At 45.1% G+C, this 20,179-nt stretch overlaps 1 protein-coding gene across 1 annotated transcript; it reads left to right on the top strand.

Moving 5' to 3' along the window:
- Positions 1 to 5,816: 5,816 nt before the first annotated feature.
- Positions 5,817 to 7,437, top strand: LOC109735834 (phenolic glucoside malonyltransferase 1-like). The gene is made up of 2 exons (XM_020295038.4): positions 5,817 to 7,252; positions 7,357 to 7,437. The coding sequence occupies exons 1-2, from the start codon at positions 5,839 to 5,841 to the stop codon at positions 7,365 to 7,367; spliced, it is 1,425 nt and encodes a 474-aa protein (XP_020150627.1). The 5' UTR covers positions 5,817 to 5,838; the 3' UTR covers positions 7,368 to 7,437.
- The last annotated feature ends 12,742 nt before the right edge of the window (positions 7,438 to 20,179 follow it).

Here is a 20,179-nt window from a genome sequence, read left to right as displayed (position 1 = left end):
TTGTTCCGGCCTCATTTAAACTTGCCTAGATAGGTAGTTTTCATATGCTTCACCCCTTGCCATGTTTAATAACATTTAATATTGTTGGGTACATAAACGAGAGAGAACTAAATAATTGATGTGGTGTTTCGTCAATATGCAACTCGTTGCATATTGAGCTCCACTTAATTTGTAGTGTTGTTTGTTGCACTTTGCCATGCCATGCCTCATTAAATCGGACATGCATCATACTTGATTTTGCATCATGCCATGCTTATGTGATGGTTGTTTACCATGTTGCTTGCTTCTTTCCGGTTTACGTCTCTCGTTAGTTTCGGTTTCGTTCCGGAGTTGTGAGGATTCGTTCGACTACGTCCGTTTGTCTTCTTCATGGATTCGATCTTCTTCCTAGCGGGATCTCAGGCAAGATGACCATACCCTCGAAATCACTTCTATCTTTGCTTGCTAGTTGTCCGCTCTATCGCTATGGTGCGCTACCTACCACTTGCTATACCATGCCTCCCATGTTGCCATGTCAAGCCTCTAACCATCCTTTCCTAGCAAACCGTTGTTTGGCTAAGTTACCGCTTTTGCTCAGCCCTTCTTATAGCGTTGCTAGTTGCTGGTGAAGTTGAAGTTGGTTCCATGGTTGAACATGGATATTTTTGGCATATCACAATATCTTTTATTTAATTAATGCATCTATATATTTGGTAAAGGGTGGAAGGCTCGGCCTTATGCCTGGTGTTTTGTTCCACTCTTGCCGCCCTAGTTTCCGTCATACCGGTGTTATGTTCCTTGATTTTGCGTTCCTAACGCGGTTGGGTGATTTATGGGACCCCCTTGACAGTTCGCTTTGAATAAAACTCCTCCAGCAAGGCCCAACCTTGGTTTTACCATTTGCCACCTAAGCCTTTTTCCCTTGGGTTTCGCGGACTCAAGGGTCATCTTTATTTTAACCCTCCCCTCCCCCCCCCCCCCCCCCCGCGGCCAGCGCTCCTCTGAGTGTTGGTCCGAACCGAGCAGCCCGCGGGGCCACCTCGGGGCAACTTGAGGGCTGGTTTTACTCGTAGCTTGACTTATCCGGTGTTGCCCTGAGAACGAGATATGTGCAGCTCCTATCGGGATTTGTCGGCACATCGGGCGGCTTTGCTGGTCTTGTTTTAACATTGACGAAATGTCTTGTAAACCGGGATTCCGAGACTGATCGGGTCTTCCTGGGAGAAGGAATATCATTCGTTGACCGTGAGAGCTTATAATGGGCTAAGTTGGGACACCCCTGCAGGTTATAAACTTTCGAGAGCCGTGCCCACGGTTATGAGGCAGATGAGAATTTGTTAATGTCCGGTTGTAGAGAACTTGACACTTGACTTAATTAGAATACATCAACCGTGTGTGTAGCCGTGATGGTCTCTTCTCGGCGGAGTCCGGGAAGTGAACACGGTTCTTGTGTTATGGTTGTGTGTAAGTAGTTTTAGGATCACTTCTTGATCACTCCTAGCTTCACGACCGTTCCGTTGCTCCTCTTCTCGCTCTGATTTGCGTATGTTAGCCAACATATATGCTTAGTGCTTGCTGCAGCTCCACCTCACTACCCCTTTCCTACCCTTAAGCTTAAATAGTCTTGATCTCGCGGGTGTGAGATTGCTGAGTCCTCGTGACTCACTGATTCTACCAAAACAGTTGCAGGTGCCGACGATACCAGTGCAGTTGATGCTACCGAACTCAAGTGGGAGCTCGATGAGGACCCTGGTCGTTACTATGTTTCGTTTCTTGATGATCAGTAGTGGAGCCCAGTTGGGACGATCGGGGATCTAGCATTTGGGGTTGTCTTCTTTTCTTTTGGTTCCGTAGTCGGACCTATGTGTGTACTCTGATTGATGTATGATTTATTTATGTATTGTGTGAAGTGGCGACTGTAAGCCAACTCTTTATCCCATTCTTGTTCATTACATGGGATTGTGTGAAGATGATCCTTCTTGCGACAAAACCACAATGCGGTTATGCCTCTAAGTCGTGCCTCGACACATGGGAGATATAGCCGCATCGTGGGTGTTACATGTTGCTAGACAACAATGAACCTACGAGCTATGGAGAAGCGATGGTGGGCCCGGATTCCGACGAATGACTCGAGGCCATAAAATCCGAGAGAGGATCCATGTATAAAAACAAAGTATAGACTTTGGAAGAACTACTTGATGGTCGTAAGGCTGTTGGGTGTAGATGGATTTTAAAAGGAAGACAAACAATGATGGTAAGTGTCACCATTAAGAAAGCTCGACTTGTCGTTAAGATGTTTTCCGACAAGTTCAAGGAGTTGACTGCGATGAGACTTTCTCACTCGTAGCGATGCTAAGAGTCTGTTGGAATTATATTAGCAGTTACTGCATTATTTATGAAATCTTGCAGATAGGATGTCAAAACATTGTTTCCTCGACAATTTTCTTGAGGAAAGGTTGTATGTGATACAACCAGAAGGTTTTGTCAATCCTGAAAGATGCTAACAAGTATGCAAAGCTCCAGCAATCCTTCTAAGGACTGGAGTAAGCATATCGGAGTTGGAATGTACGCTTTGATGAGATGATCAAAGATTTTGGGTTTATACAAAGTTTATGAGAAACTTGTATTTCCAAAGAAGTGAGTGGGAGCACTATAGAATTTTTGATGAGTATATGTTGTTAACATATTGTTGATCAGAAATGATGTAGAATTTCTAGAAAGCATACAGGGTTATTTGAAAAGTGTTTTTCAATGGAAAACCTGGATTAAGCTACTTGAACATTGAGCATCAAGATCTATAAGGATAGATCAAAAACGCTTAATAGTACTTTCAAATGAATACATACCGTGACAAGATTTTGAAGGAGTTCAAAATAGATCAGAAAAGAAGGAGTTCCTGGCTGTGTTACAAGGTGTGAGTATTGAGTAAGACTCAAGAACTGACCACGGCAGAAGAGAGAGAAAGGACGAAGGTCGTCCCCTATGCTTTAGACGTAGGCTCTACAGTATGCTATGCTGTGTACCGCACCTGAAGTGTGCCTTGCCATGAGTTAGTCAAGGGGTACAATAGTGATCCAGGAATGGATCACATGACAGCGGTCGAACTTATCCTTAGTATTTAGTGGACTAAGGAATTTTCTCGATTATGGAGGTGGAAAAGGAGTTCGTCGTAAAGGGTTACGCGATGCAAACTTTGACACTAATCCGGATGACTCTGAGTAGTAAACCGGATTCGTATAGTAGAGCAGTTATTTGGAATAGCTCCAAGTAGCGCGTGGTAGCTGCATCTACAAGATGACATAGAGATTTGTAAATCACACACGGATCTGAATGTTGCAGACCCCTTGACTAAAACCTCTCTCGTAAGCATAACATGATCAAACCCTAGAACTCATTGAGTGTTAATCACATGGTGATGTGAACTAGATTATTGACTCTAGTAAACTCTTGGGTATTAGTCACATGGCGATGTGAACTTTGAGTGTTAATCACATGGTGATGTGAACTAGATTATTGACTCTAGTGCAAGTGGGAGACTGTTGGAAATATGCCCTAGAGGCAATAATAAAATGGTTATTATTGTATTTCCTTGTTCATGATAATTGTCTATTGTTCATGCTATAATTGTATTAACTGGAAACCGTAATACATGTGTGAATACATAGACCACAACATGTCCCTAGTAAGCCTCTAGTTGACTAGCTCGTTGATCAATAGATGGTTATGGTTTCCTGACCATGGACATTGGATGTCATTGATAACGGGATCACATCATTAGGAGAATGATGTGATGGACAAGACCCAATCCTAAGCATAGCACAAGATCGCGTAGTTCGTTTGCTAAGAGCTTTTCTAATGTAAAGTATCGTTTCCTTAGACCATGAGATTGTGCAACTCCCGGATACCGTAGGAATGCTTTGGGTGTACCAAACGTCACAACATAACTGGGTGGCTATAAAGGTGCACTACAGGTATCTCCGAAAGTGTCTGTTGGGTTGGCACGAATCGAGACTGGGATTTGTTACTCCGTATGACGGAGAGGTATCTCTGGGCCCACTCGGTAATGCATCATCATAATGAGCTCAATGTGACTAATGAGTTAGCCACGGGATCATGCGTTACGGAATGAGTAAAGAGACTTGCCGGTAACGAGATTGAACAAGGTATAGGGATACCGACGACCGAATCTCGGGCAAGTAACATACCGATAGACAAAGGGAATTGTATACGGGATTGATTGAATCCCCGACATCGTGGTTCATCCGATGAGATCATCGTGCAACATGTAGGAGCCAACATGGGTATCCAGATCCCGCTGTTGGTTATTGGCCGGAGAACGTCTCGGTCATGTCTGCATGGTTCCCGAACCCGTAGGGTCTACACACTTAAGGTTCAGTGACGCTAGAGTTGTTATGGGAAATAGTATGTGGTTACCGAAGGTTGTTCGGAGTCCCGGATGAGATCCCGGACATGACGAGGAGCTCCGGAATGGTCCGGAGGTGAAGATCGGTATATTGGACGAAGGGTATTGGAGTCCGGAATTGTTCCAGGGGTACCAGGCTATGGGCAGCATGTCCGAAAGGGGTTTCGGAGGCCCCGGCAAGCGTTGGGGGGCCTTATGGGCCAAGGGGAAGGGGCAAACCAGCCCACTAAGGGGCTGTGCGCCCCTCCCAACCCCTCTCACGTAACCAGGAGAGGTGGGGGCGCCACCCCTAGGGCAGCCGCCCCTCCCGGCTTGGGGGGCAAGTTTCCTAGGGGGTGGGGGCGCCCAAACCCATCTAGGGTTTCCCCTGGCCGCCGCCTCTTCCTCTAGATCCATCTAGAGGGGCCGGGCCCCTCTCCCCTTCCCCCTATATATAGTGAGGGGGTTGGGAGGGCAGCCATACCCTTCCCTTGGCGCAGCCCCCTTCCTCCTCATACATCTCCTCCGTAGTAGTAGTGCTTGGCGAAGCCCTGCCGGAGAACCACGAGCTCCATTGCCACCATGTCGTCATGCTGCTGGAGTTCTCCCTCAACTTCTCCTCTCCCCTTGCTGGATCAAGAAGGAAGAGACGTCTCCGGGCTGTACGTGTGTTGAACGCGGAGGCGCCGTCCGTTCGGCGCTAGATCGGATCTTCCGCGATATGAATCGCCGCGAGTACGACTCCATCAACCGCGTTCTTGTAACGCTTCCGCTTAGCGATCTTCAAGGGCATGAAGATGCACTCCCTCTCTCTCGTTGCTAGCATCTCCTAGATTGATCTTGGTGACACGTAGGAAAATTTTGAATTATTGCTACGTTCCCCAACACATGGACCATCTAGCGACGACTACAAGCGCTTGGCATGCCGAAAGCGCACCGTCGTCATCGCCGCTCCCTTACCGGAGCCGGGCAAACCTTGTGAAATGTATCTATATGTAAAATGTTCCAAAAAATCCTGCGTTACAAGCTTACACGTGTAAATTTTAGTAAAATAGTATAGGGCCATTTGTGATCTGGATAAAAATGAGAAAATTATAGTGCCACAATTCAAGTCTTAAATTTATACCATTTTTATTTTCTCATTTTCAACAGAGGTTGCATCTCATCATATTAAAGTTTGCGAAATTTCTCATGAGTAAATATCGACTCGAACCTATGTGCCTGATTCGATTGGAAATATACAAAACCCTAAAAATATGTTTTTTTCACAAAGTTTTAGAAGGTACAGTGGATAGACAAGAATCCTGCATCATCAATCAATCAATGTTTTAGATCGGATCGGATGGATCAATCAGCGTGACACCATCAACCAAAATATTTACTATGAATCAACGCTACGTAGGTAACGTACACTACCCATCGATTTCGCGCGACCAGGCAACAGTAGCCAGCTGAGCATGGCTCGCGTCCTCCGCACCTCCGTCGTGGCGCCCTCGCCGTCGACTGCGGGCGCGACACTTCCCGAGCGCTCTCTCCCGCTCACCTACATGGACGCCATGTGGCTCCACACCTCCCCCGTAGAGCGGGTCTTCCTCTTCCACCGCGCGCACGAGCACGACGACGATGACGACGCCGGTGCCCTCCTCTCCAACCTCGAGGACTCGTTGTCCGAGGCGCTCCGCTCCTTCTACCCGCTCGCCGGCCGCCTCCGCCTCACCCCCGGCACGTCAAACCGGCACGAGCTCCACTACCATCCGGGCGACGGCGTCAGCTTCACCGTGGACGAGTACGCTCACGTCGGCGTGGACGAGCTCGCCGCGGACGAGCCGACGGAGCTTGCCAGGATCGCCCCGCTCGTGCCGCGGCTGCCGGAGGGCGGCGCGGTGCTGGCTCTGCAGGTCACCCTGCTGCGCCGTGGCGGCCTCGCCGTTGGCGTGACCGTCCACCATGCCGCCTGCGACGGCGCGTGCTCCACGCACTTCCTCCACACGTGGGCGTGGGCGGCAGCGTCCCGCGGCGCCACCATCGCGCCGGAGCCCCCCGTCATCGGCCGCACCTTCATCCGCGACCGCGACGACCTTTACGACGCCTTCGCCGCCCCCAGGCCGTACAGGGACCGCGACGGGAAGCTCCTCAGGTCGCCCGACGCCGTCGTGGACAAGCTCCTCGCCACGTTCGTGCTGTCCGAGGACCTCCTGCGGAGCATCAAGGACACGGTAGCCCGCGAGGCGGCGCGCCGTGGCGTGTCGCCGCTGCCGCCTCCCGCCACGTCCACCGTAGCGACGTACGGCTTCATCTGGCACTGCTACTACCGCGCGAAAGAAAGCAGCGCCGGCGGCGGTAACGACGATCGCGCCTACGCCATGTTCGCCGCAGACCACCGCGCGCGGCTGGACCCGCCGGTCCCCGCAACGTACCTCGGCAACTGCTTAGGCCTCTGCTTCGCCACGGCGAGCAAGAAGGAGATCACCGCCGCCGGCGCGGGAGGCCTCTTGGCGGCGTGCTCGGCGGTGGCCACGGCCATCGACGAGGCGACGCGCCCGGGCGGCGGCGACGGCGGGCGGGGCAGCTGGGACGCGTGCCTGGAGCGCGTCGTGGAGGCGTACGGCGCCGGGGTCCCGCTGACGCTGGCGGGGTCGCCCAGGTTCCGGGTGTACGACGTGGACTTCGGGTTCGGGAGGCCCGCCAAGGTGGACATCGTGTCTGTGGCGAGGACCGGCGCGATGTCGGTGGCCGAGGGCCGCGGCGGCGCCGGCGGGACGGAGGTGGGCATCTCGCTCCCGCCGGACGGCATGCGCAGGTTCCGGAGGTGCTTCGCCGACGCCGTCGCGTGCCTCTCGTCGACGTCGCCCGTGAAGCTGGCTGGCGCAGGTTTGTCGTCAGAACTCAGAAAGTCTATTTTCTTGTCTCGAGATGGTCAAGTCTTCCCTCTTCTCACGGTCAAGTCTTCTTCACTCCTTTCCTTTCTTTTGCAGATGCTACATAACGGAACGTTGTTAATGGAGTAGCTGTGTTCCATGTATATAAAAATAAAAGAAGACGTACGAGTACGTATATTCCTTTTGTTGCATCGGCAGGTCTTCGGAGGTGTCATCTTCAGCTGGCAAGAGTGACATTTTCAGGCTAGGGACTATGCTATGCACGTGTCGATTTGCCCTTGGCCTTTCAAGTTTCAACACTACGTACTATACTCCCTTCATTTCTAAATATAAGTCTTTTTAAAGATTTCAATACAGATTACATATAGAGTAAAATGAGTGAGTCTATATGCTAAAATGCGTTTATATACATCCATATGTAGTTCATATTGAAATCTCTAAAATGTCTTATACTCCGTATTTAGAAAGGGAGGCAGTATTTGTTTATATTTTCCGTAGAATATTTTTTTTGATGATTGTGCATAGATTTTATACGGTCTTAATGTTGAGTGTTGCTTCACCTACAACACAAGTCCAGTACGACATTAGATATAGACATCGCTGGTTCACTAGTAGAAAACTGACCTTTCATCCGGAGCACTAGTACCGGCCGGGTTTGGGCCTGGGACTAATATTGCAACTTGATGCAACATCGTCACGGGTCCAATGTAACATCAGATGGGTTTCAATTATATGTACATTAATTCCGTTTACTATTTCTTAGGTGACCGAAGAACGTAAACATTTCCAAGTCACCATTGACGTTCATTTATTCAGACTATAGGATATGTGATTGTGTAAAGATGACAAAATCTTGATTTATCGTATGAGTTATCGATAGAAAATAGCCACTTCAGAATACCACAGGTTGTATGCAGATGATAATGTGGAGCCCGCCAAATAAAGGTGAAATTGGTTAGGATAATTTTTGACTAAATCGAATATAAATTCCATAGTGCAGGATATTGGTAAGAAATTTTTGATACCTGGACACGATTAGATTTGAGTCCGAATCGGTTTTTTTGGATATGTTATGGTATTTGCTAATATGTCATGATATAGGATAAAATGATTTTCAAGCCGTATGATCAGACCTTTTAAAATTGCTTTTCCAATTTATTGATAAAAGAAACTTGCAATATGTGGTTGTTATCTTTTGGCTATGAGCAAGTGCATATGCTTGCTAATGTATATCCTACTACGTACCTTATAGTGGCAGAGCATCACACCCTAACAACTATCTTTCTTTTCGCAAAAAAATACCGACTATCTTTCTAATCCCAATGTACAGTTGCGCCCCAATGTTACCTCAGGTATACCCTAATATTATACTCAATAATCACCGTGTGATTTCAGAATTCCCAAAGTATGATTTATAACATGAACAAGATTCAATCTAAAGTAAAGAAACATACATGCAGAAGCACTTCATACAATTCAACACCACTAATAAACCCCAATATCACAATCGTGCCCGACAACTAATATGATCAAGGGGGGGGGGGGTGACCACATAGTTAGTACTTACAAACCCATAACCTGAAGGGAGACTACTCACACATCACCATGGAAGTATTACGAAGATATTTTATGGTAAAGGTTATGGCGACTATGGAGGTGTCCCCGAAGACATCCTGTAAGGTCAGATATCGACCAGAGAGGGATGAATGGGAGATATGACAATTGCTTTGAAAATGCAAGTTCTTCGAAGAAAAACATAGTAAGTTCACGAAATTGCACGACAGGTTAGAGGAAATCTAGAAAGATAGCAAAAGTCTTAGAGGAAGTAAACTAGTACAACAGAGACAGAGGCATGGCAAGCTAGATAAAAGAATAACTAAGTAGCAGTAAGATACTCGAGTCTAACAAATAAGCATACAACCTTGAGAACAACAAGGGTGGACACAGATCAGAACATGGTATAGGCAGCGGAATAAGGTAGTTCACAACAAGGTCTTCAAATCAATCACAAAGAAAGAAGACGAGGAAGTTCTTCAAACCACAAACAGATTACAAAATGTAAAGTGAAGCGAAAAGATAGAAACCGTAAGCGTGATGAAGACAATGCAGGTGTCCACCCATTTCAAGTTGCTGGCAAAACTATACGTCTAGTTGGAGGGACTGAGATTAAGCTCAGAAGGCAAACTCATCGTCATCCTATTCTCCTTGAGCTAAGATCCCTTAGACCTCGTTCAATCACTCATGGTAGATCTTCTAGGCAATCTTAGGACCTTCGCAGACTTGTTCTTTGGCAGTTCACAATTTCTCTTGGATGCTCTAGAACAAACACCTAACCGTCTAGAGGATGCATAGTCCTCATAAGTAAAATGTTAAGTTCAGCTTCATCAAGTTCATCAGTGATGCTCAACCACTTAGCATATTTTAGGCTATTTTTTTGTCCTCATTTTAGGATTCTCTTAATGTCATCGGAGGATGGGTTGCTCAGATAACACTTGTCAAATCACGCGCAATAGCCAACCACCAATGGTTGGAGGTAGGCGACTATTTATTGCCGTGAGCAATCCCAAGGTGAAATTACCATTGGAGGTAGGGCGATGCTGTTGGGGAACGTAGTAATTTCAAAAAAAATCCTATGCACACACAGGAACATGGTGATGCATAGCAACGAGAGGGGAAAGTGTGTCCACGTACCCTCGTAGACCGAAAGCGGAAGCGTTATGACAACGCGGTTGATGTAGTCGTACGTCTTCACGATCCGACCGATCCAAGTACCGAACGCACGGAACCTCCGATTTCTGCACACGTTCAGCTCGATGACGTCCCACGAACTCCGATCCAGCAGAGCTTTGCGGGAGAGTTCCGTCAGCACGACGGCGTGATGACGGTGTTGATGATGCTACCGACGTAGGGCTTCGCCTAAGCACCACTACGATATTACCGAGGTGGAATATGGTGGAGGGGGGCACCGCACACGGCTAAGAGAGATCAACAGATCAACTTGTGTGTCTTGGGGTGCCCCCTTGCCCCCGTATATAAAGGAGCAAGGGAGGAGGAGGACGGCCCTAGGAGGGGCGCGCCAAGGGAGTAGGATTCCTACTCCTAGTAGGAGTAGGTTTCCTCCTTTCCTAGTCCAACTAGGAGAAGGGGGAAAGGAGGGGAGGGGGAAAGGAAGGGAGAGGGGGGCCGCGCCCCAAACCCCTTGTCCAATTCGCACTGGGCTTGGGAGGGGCGCGCGCCACCTCCTGGCTGCTGCCTCTCCTTCCCACTAAGGCCCATTAAGGCCCAATACTTTTTCCCGTATTCCCGTAACTCCCCGGTGCTCCGAAAAATACCCGAATCACTCGGAACCTTTCCGATGTCCGAATATAGTCATCCAATATATCGATCTTTACGTCTCGACCATTTCGAGACTCCTCGTCATGTCCCCGATCTCATCCGGGACTCCGAACTACCTTTGGTACATCAAAACACATAAACTCATAATACAAATCGTCACCGAACTTTAAGCGTGCGGACCCTACGGGTTCGAAAACTATGTAGACATGACCGAGACACGTCTCCGGTCAATAACAAATAGCGGAACCTGGATGCTCATATTGGCTCCCACATATTCTACGAAGATATTTATCGGTCAAACCGCATAACAACATACGTTGTTCCCTTTGTCATCGGTATGTTACTTGCCCGAGATTCGATCGTCGGTATCTCAATACCTAGTTCAATCTCGTTACCGGCAAGTCTCTTTACTCGTTCTGTAATACATCAAGCCGCAACTAACTCATTAGTTGCAATGCTTGCAAGGCTTATAGTGATGTGCATTACCGAGTGGGCCCAGAGATACCTCTCCGACAATCGGAGTGACAAATCCTAATCTCGAAATACGCCAACCCAACAAGTACCTTCGGAGACACCTGTAGAGCACCTTTATAATCACCCAGTTATGTTGTGATGTTTGGTAGCACACAAAGTGTTCCTCCGGTAAACGGGAGTTGCATAATCTCATAGTCATAGGAACATGTATAAGTCATGAAGAAAGCAATAGCAACATACTAAACGATCAAGTGCTAAGCTAACGAAATGGGTCAAGTCAATCACATCATTCTCCTAATGATGTGATCCCGTTAATCAAATGACAACTCATGTCTATGGCTAGGAAACTCAACCATCTTTGATCAACGAGCTAGTCAAGTAGAGGCATACTAGTGACACTATGTTTGTCAATGTATTCACACATGTATTATGTTTTCGGCTAATACAATTCTAGCATGAATAATAAACATTTATCATGAAATAAGGAAATAAATAATAACTTTATTATTGCCTCTAGGGCATATTTCCTTCAGTCTTCCACTTGCACTAGAGTCAATAATCTAGTTCACATCACCATGTGATTTAACACCAATAGTTCACATCACCATGTGATTAACACCCATAGTTCACATCGTCATATGACCAACACCCAAAAGGTTTACTAGAGTCAATAATCTAGTTCACATAGCTATGTGATTAACACGCAAAGAGTACTAAGGTGTGATCATGTTTTGCTTATGAGAGAAGTTTAGTCAACGGGTCTGCCACATTCAGATCCGTATGTATTTTGCAAATTTCTATGTCAACAATGCTCTGCACGGAGCTACTCTAGCTATTGCTCCCACTTTCAATATGTATCTAGATCGAGACTTAGAGTCATCCAGATCTGTGTCAAAGTTTGCATCGACGTAACTCTTTACGACGAACCTTTTGTCACCTCCATAATCGAGAAACATATCCTTATTCCACTAAGGATAATTTTGACCGCTGTTCAGTGATCTACTCCTAGATCACTATTGTACTCCCTTGCTTAACCCAGTGTAGGGTATACAATAGATCTGGTACACAGCATGGCATACTTTATAGAACCTATGGCTGAGGCATAGGGAATGACTTTCATTCTCTTTCTATCTTCTGCCGTGGTCGGGCTTTGAGTCTTACTCAATTTCACACCTTGTAACACAGGCAAGAACTATTTCTTTGACTGTTCCATTTTGAACTACTTCAAAATCTTGTCAAGGTATGTACTCATTGAAAAAACTTATCAAGCGTCTTGATCTATCTCTATAGATCTTGATGCTCAATATGTAAGCAACTTCACCGAGGTCTTTCTTTGAAAAACTCCTTTCAAACACTCCTTTATGCTTTGCAGAATAATTCTACATTATTTCCGATCAACAATATGTCATTCACATATACTTATCAGAAATCCTGTAGTGCTCCCACTCACTTTCTTGTAAATACATGCTTCACCGCAAGTCTGTATAAAACTATATGCTTTGATCAATTTATCAAAGCGTATATTCCAACTCCGAGATGCTTGCACCAGTCCATAGATGGATCGCTAGAGCTTGCACATTTTGTTAGCACCTTTAGGATCGATAAAACCTTCTGGTTGCATCATATACAACTCTTCTTTAAGAAATCCATTAAGGAATGTAGTTTTTGACATCCATTTGCCAGATTTCATAAAATGTGGCAATTTGCTAACATGATTCGGACAGACTTAAGCATCGCTACGAGTGAGAAAATCTCATCGTAGTCAACACCTTGAACTTTGTCAAAAACCTTTTTCAACAAGTCTAGCTTTGTAGATAGTAACACTACTATCAGCGTCTTCCACTTGAAGATCTATTTATTTTCTATGGCTTGCCGATCATCGGGCAAGTCAACCAAAGTCCACACTTTGTTCTCATACATGGATCCCATCTCAGATTTCATGGCCTCAAGCCATTTCGTGGAATCTGGGCTCATCATCGCTTCCTCATAGTTCTTAGGTTCGTCATGGTCAAGTAACATGACCTCCAGAATAGGATTACCGTACCACTCTGGTGCGGACCTACTCTGGTTGACCTACGAGGTTCGGTAGTAACTTGATCTGAAGTTACATGATCATCATCATTAGCTTCCTCACTAATTGGTGTAGTAGTCATAGGAACAGATTTCTGTGATGAACTACTTTCCAATAAGGGAGCAGGTACAGTTACCTCATCAAGTTCTACTTTTCTCCCACTCACTTCTTTCGAGAGAAACTCCTTCTCTAGAAACGATCCATTCTTAGCAACGAATGTCTTGCCTTCGGATTTGTGATAGAAGTTGTACCCAACTGTCTCCTTTGGGTATCCTATGGAGATACATTTCTCCGATTTGGGTTTGACCTTATCAGGATGAAACTTTTTCACATAAGTATCGCAACCCCAAACTTTGAAGACACGACAACTTTGGTTTCTTGCCAAACCACAGTTCATACGGTGTCGTCTCAACGGATTTAGATGGTGCCCTTTTTAACGTGAATGCGGCTGTCTCTAATGCATGACCCCAAAACTATAGTGGTAAATCGGTAAGAAACATCATAGATTGCACTATATCCAATAAAGTACGGTTATGACGTTCGGACACACCATTATGTTGTGATGTTCCAGGTGGCACGAATTTGTGAAACTATTCCACATTGTTTTAATTGAAAACCAAACTCGTAACTCAAATATTTGTCTCTGCTATCAGATCGTAGAAACTTTATTTTCTTGTCACGATGATTTTCCACTTCACTCTGAAATTCTTTGAACTTTTCAAATGTTTCAGACTTATGTTTCATCAAGTAGATATACCCATATCTGCTCAAATCATCTGTGAAGGTCAAAAAATAACGATACCCGCCACGAGCTTCAATACTCATCGGACCGCATACATCAGTATGTATTATTTCCAATAAGTCAGTTGCTCGCTCCATTGTTCCGGAGAACGGAGTCTTAGTCATCTTGCCCATGAGGCATGGTTCGCAAGCATCAACTGATTCATAATCAAGTGATTCCAAAAGCCCATCAGCATGGATTTTCTTCATGCGCTTTACACCAATATGACCTAAACGGCAGTGCCACAAATAAGTTGCACTATCATTATTAACTTTGCATCTTTTGGCTTCAATATTATGAATATGTGTATCACTACGACCGAGATACAACAAACCATTTTCATTGGGTGTATGACCATAGAAGGTTTTATTCATGTAAACAGAACAACAATTATTCTTTCATTTTAAATGAATAGCCGTATTGCAATAAACATGATCAAATCATATTCATGCTTAACGCAAACACCAAATAACATTTATTTAGGTTCAACACTAATCCCGAAAGTATAGGGAGTGTGCGATGATGATCATATCAATCTTGGAACTACTTCCAACACACATCATCACTTCACCCTTAACTAATCTCTGTTCATTCTGCAACTCCCGATTCGAGTTACTAATCTTAGCAACTGAATTAGTATCAAATACTGAGGGGTTGCTATGAACACTAGTAAAGTACACATTAATAACATGTATACCAAATATACCTTTGTTTACTTTGCCATCCTTTCTTATCCGCCAAATACTTGGGGTAGTTCCGTTTCCAGTGACCAATCCCTTTGCAATAGAAGCACTTAGTCTCAGGCTTAGGTCCAGATTTGGGCTTCTTCACTTGAGCAGCAACTTGCTTGCCGTTCTTCTTGAAGTTCCCCTTCTTCCCTTTGCCCTTTTCTTGAAACTAGTGGTCTTGTCAACCATCAACTCTTGATGCTTTTCTTGATTTCTACCTTCTTCGATTTCATCATCATGAAAAACTCGGGAATCGTTTTCGTCATCCCTTGCATACTATAGTTCATCACGAAGTTCTACTAACTTGGTGATGATGACTAGAGAATTCTGTCAATCACTATTCTATTTGGAAGATTAACTCCCACTTGATTCAAGCGATTGTAGTACCCAGACAATCTGAGCATATGCTCACTGCTTGAGCTATTCTCCTCCATCTTTTTAGCTATAGAACTTGTTGGAGACTTCATATCTCTCAACTCGGGTATTTGCTTGAAATATTAACTTCAACTCCTGAAACATCTCATATGGTCCATGACGTTCAAAACGTCTTTGAAGTCCCGATTCTAAGTCGTTAAGCATGGTGCACTAAACTATCAAGTAGTCATCATATTGAGCTAGCCAAATGTTCATAACGTCTGCATCTGCTCCTGTAATAGGTCTATCACCTAGCGGTGCATCAAGGACATAATTCTTCTGTGCAGCAATGAGGATAAACCTCAGACCACGGATCCAATCCGCATCATTGCTACTAACATCTTTCAACTTAGTTTTCTCTAGGAACATATCAAAAAATAAACAGGGGAGCTACACGCGAGCTATTGATCTACACCATAGATATGCTAATACTACCAGGACTAAGTTCATGATAAATTAAAGTTCAATTAATCATATTACTTAAGAACTCCCACTTAGATAGACATCTCTCTAATCATCTAAGTGATCACGTGATCCAAATCAACTAAACCATGTCCGATCATCACGTGAGATGGAGTAGTTTCAATGGTGAACATCACTTATGTTGATCATATCTACTATATGATTCACGTTCGACCTTTCGGTCTCAGTGTTCCGAGGCCATATCTGTTATATGCTAGGCTCGTCAAGTTTAACCTGAGTATTCCGCGTGTGCAACTATTTTGCACCCGTTGTATTTGAACGTAGAGCCTATCACACCCGATCATCACGTGGTGTCTCAGCACGAAGAACTTTCGTAATGGTGCATACTCAGGGAGAACACTTATACCTTGATAATTTAGTGAGAGATCATCTTATAATGCTACCGTCAATCAAAGCAAGATAAGATGCATAAAAGATAAACATCACATGCAATCAATATAAGTGATATGATATGGCCATCATCATCTTGTGCTTGTGATCTCCATCTCCGAAGCACCGTCATGATCACCATTGTCACCGGCGCGACACCTTGATCTCCATCGTAGCATCGTTGTTGTCTCGCCAACTTATGCTTCTACGACTATTGCTACCGCTTAGTGATAAAGTAAAGCATTACATGGTGATTGCATTGCATACAATAAAGCGACAACCATATGGCTCCTGCCAGTTGCCGATAACTTGGTTACAAAACATGATCATCTCATACAATAAAATATAGCATAATGCCTTGACCATATCACATCACAACATGCCCTGCAAAAACAAGTTAGACGTCCTCTACTTTGTTGTTGCAAGTTTTACGTGGCACTTGCATCTTATGCAATAAAGAGACAATCATAAGGCTCCTGCCAGTTGCCGATAACTTTAACAAAACATGATCATCTCATACAACAATTTATATCTCATCACGTCTTGACCATATCACATCACAACATGCCCTGCAAAAACAAGTTAGACGTCCTCTACTTTGTTGTTGCAAATTTTACGTGGCTGCTACGGGCTGAGCAAGAACCGTTCTTACCTACGCATCAAAACCACAACGATAGTTCGTCAAGTTAGTGCTGTTTTAACCTTCTCAAGGACCGGACGTAGCCACACTCGGTTCAACTAAAGTTGGAGAAACTGACACCCGCCAGCCACCTGTGTGCAAAGCACGTCGGTAGAACCAGTCTCGCGTAAGCCTACGCGTAATGTCGGTCCGGGCCGCTTCATCCAACAATACCGCCGAACCAAAGTGTGACATGCTGGTAAGCAGTATGACTTGTACCGCCCACAACTCACTTGTGTTCTACTCGTGCATATAACATCAACGCATAAAACCCGGCTCTGATACCACTGTTGGGGAACGTAGTAATTTGAAAAAATTTCCTACGCACACAGGAACATGGTGATGCATAGCAACGATAGGGGAGAGTGTGTCCACGTACCCCTGTAGACCGAAAGCGGAAGCGTTATGACAACGCGGTTGATGTAGTCGTACGTCTTAACGATCCGACCGATCCAAGTACCGAACGCACGGCACCTCCGATTTCTGCACACGTTCAGCTCGATGACGTCCCACGAACTCCGATCCAGCAGAGCTTTGCGGGAGAGTTCCATCAGCACGACGGCGTGATGACGGTGTTGATGATGCTACCGACGCAGGGCTTCGCCTAAGCACCGCTACAATATTACCGAGGTGGAATATGGTGGAGGGGGCACCGCACACGGCTAAGAGAGATCAACAGATCAACTTGTGTATCTTGGGATGCCCCCTTGCCCCCTTATATAAAGGAGCAAGGGAGGAGGAGGCCGGCCCTAAGAGGGGCGCGCCAAGGGAGTAGGATTCCTACTCCTAGTAGGAGTAGGTTTCCTCCTTTCCTAGTCCAACTAGGAGAAGGGGGGAAAGGAGGGGAGGGGGAAAGGAAGGGAGAGGGGGGCCGCGCCCCAAACCCCTTGTCCAATTCGGACTGGGCTTGGGAGGGGCGCGCACCACCTCCTGGCTGCTGCCTCTCCTTCCCACTAAGGCCCATTAAGGCCCAATACTTTTCCCCCGTATTCCCGTAACTCCCGGTACTCCGAAAAATACCCAAATCACTCGGAACCTTTCCGATATCCGAATATAGTCGTCCAATATATCTATCTTTACGTCTCGACCATTTCGAGGCTCCTCGTCATGTCCCCGATCTCATCCGGGACTCCGAACTACCTTCGGTACATGAAAACACATAAACTCATAATACAAATCGTCACCGAACTTTAAGCGTGCGGACCCTACGGGTTCGAGAACTATGTAGACATGACCGAGACATGTCTCCGGTAAATAACCAATAGCGGAATTTGGATGCTCATATTGGCTCCCACATATTCTACAAAGATCTTTATCGGTCAAACCGCATAACAACATACGTTGTTCCCTTTGTCATCGGTATGTTACTTGCCCGAGATTCGATCGTCGGTATCTCAATACCTAGTTCAATCTCGTTACCGGCAAGTTTGTTTACTCGTTCCGTAATACATCATCCCGCAACTAACTCATTAGTTGCAATGCTTGCAAGGCTCATAGTGATGTGCATTACCGAGTGGGCCCAGAGATACCTCTCCGACAATCGGAGTGATAAATCCTAATCTCGAAATACGCCAACCCAACAAGTACCTTCGGAGACACCTGTAGAGCACCTTTATAATCACCCAGTTACGTTGTGACGTTTGGTAGCACACAAAGTGTTCCTCCAGTAAACGGGAGTTGCATAATCTCATAGTCATAGGAACATGTATAAGTCATGAAGAAAGCAATAGCAACATACTAAACGATCAAGTGCTAAGCTAACGAAATGGGTCAAGTCAATCACATCATTCTCCTAATGATGTGATCTCGTTAATCAAATGACAACTCATGTCTATGGCTAGGAAACTCAACCATCTTTGATCAACGAGCTAGTCAAGTAGAGGCATACTAGTGACACTATGTTTGTCTATGTATTCACACATGTATTATGTTTCCGGTTAATACAATTCTAGCATGTATAATAAACATTTATCATGAAATAAGGAAATAAATAATAACTTTATTATTGCCTCTAGGGCATATTTCCTTCAGATGCAACGTACACCGACACATGGGGAAAGACTCAAAATTCAAACACAAGCACTAGACTGATTTGCATAACAAGTCATCCAACTCCCTAGCATGGACATTTAATTAGGGTGTCCCAAAGAACAACTTACTCGACACCGAATCTAAATGAACTATTTCAAAGAAGTTTTTAAAGTATTCACTCAAAAAGTTAGGTTGGATTGAGCACACACACGAAGACTTCAATCTCAGCTTTCACTTATACCCCCTCAATAGTACGGTTTGCACTATTGACTCTATAGAAGAAAATGTAAACTAGAAAACCAAAGTCTCCAATACATCTTCATATTCCTCGCCGCGAACTTCATGTTCCTCAAATGGGCAAAACCAAATTCTTCAATTTTTTTGCACAATTTTTAGGGGCCATAAACTTCTGTTAAGCTAAATCTCGAGGGACTTTCACCTGTGTATACTCACAAACACATTAATCCTTTAATTGTCTTTTACATTAATCACCACATACCCTCTAGGGGCATTGGATGAATTTACACATTCTGACGCACCCATATGAGATAGGGTGAGGGCCCCCTCACCCCTCTTCCTTGGCGTTCGCCCATGAAAGAGGGGTGTTTCTCCTCTGGTTTTCAAGGCAATGGTGGTGGAAGGGCAAGAGTCTCCCCTAGATTGGATCTCTGTTTCAAAGGAGTATTTTATGTATCTTAAAATCAGACACCTTTCACCATTTTATCGGTTGTCCGATCCGTAACTCCAAAAAACATGAAAACTACTACATTTTGATAACTTGGGTGAACAACTACCCTCCAAAGGGAAACCACGAGGGTGAATGTGGGCTCCACACGCCCTTCCACGCGGTTTGGCCCTGGGGCACACTAGGGGCGTGTGGCCCCCTGTTGCCCCCCCCCCTCTCTCTCTCTCTCTCTCTCTCTCTCTCATTTTTCCGCGTGGCTCTGTGATCCCTCCAATGTTATCCAAAGTATTTTAATTTAGTTTACCTTAGCTAGGATGCAGTTGTTCAATACATATATCCAGTTGGTACATATTTGCTTTGAATAGTTATTTACTGAATGAAGATTTCACATGATTTTTTTCTTTTGAGAATAGATTTCAGAGGATTTTGATATCACATATTTTTCTTCTTTCAAGATTTTTTTGACTTGTATTCTTTCAAGATTTTGGTTGTGTGCATTCATTTGAGTTTACTATAAAAATCTGTCGCACCGTTTTCTTTGAGGAAAGAAAGTTGGCCGACGGGTTGAAGCGGAATCTGACTCTCTAACGGTGATCAACTGTTGCTTCGATCAGAGTACTTGGTGGCGGCAGCGATATTCACGAAATATGTGGACATCTATACCTTGATTGAGAAGGTCAAGTTTAAGCATTGTTTCCGATCAGCAAATCAAGCGGCACATCGCATGTGCTAGCTAGTTTTGGTTATTGCAGTAAAGTTTTTTTTTGTTGGACTGACGAGCCTCTAGATTGTCTGGTGAGCAAACTCATGATGTATCTCTATTGATTAATCAATAAAAAAAGTTGGCCGGCGGTCTTGGAAAACCAGC

The sequence above is a fragment of the Aegilops tauschii genome, chromosome 7 (assembly GCF_002575655.3).
Source record: "Aegilops tauschii subsp. strangulata cultivar AL8/78 chromosome 7, Aet v6.0, whole genome shotgun sequence".
NCBI classification, from domain to species: Eukaryota; Viridiplantae; Streptophyta; class Magnoliopsida; order Poales; family Poaceae; genus Aegilops; species Aegilops tauschii.
This window is presented reverse-complemented; position numbering and strand designations above follow the sequence as displayed.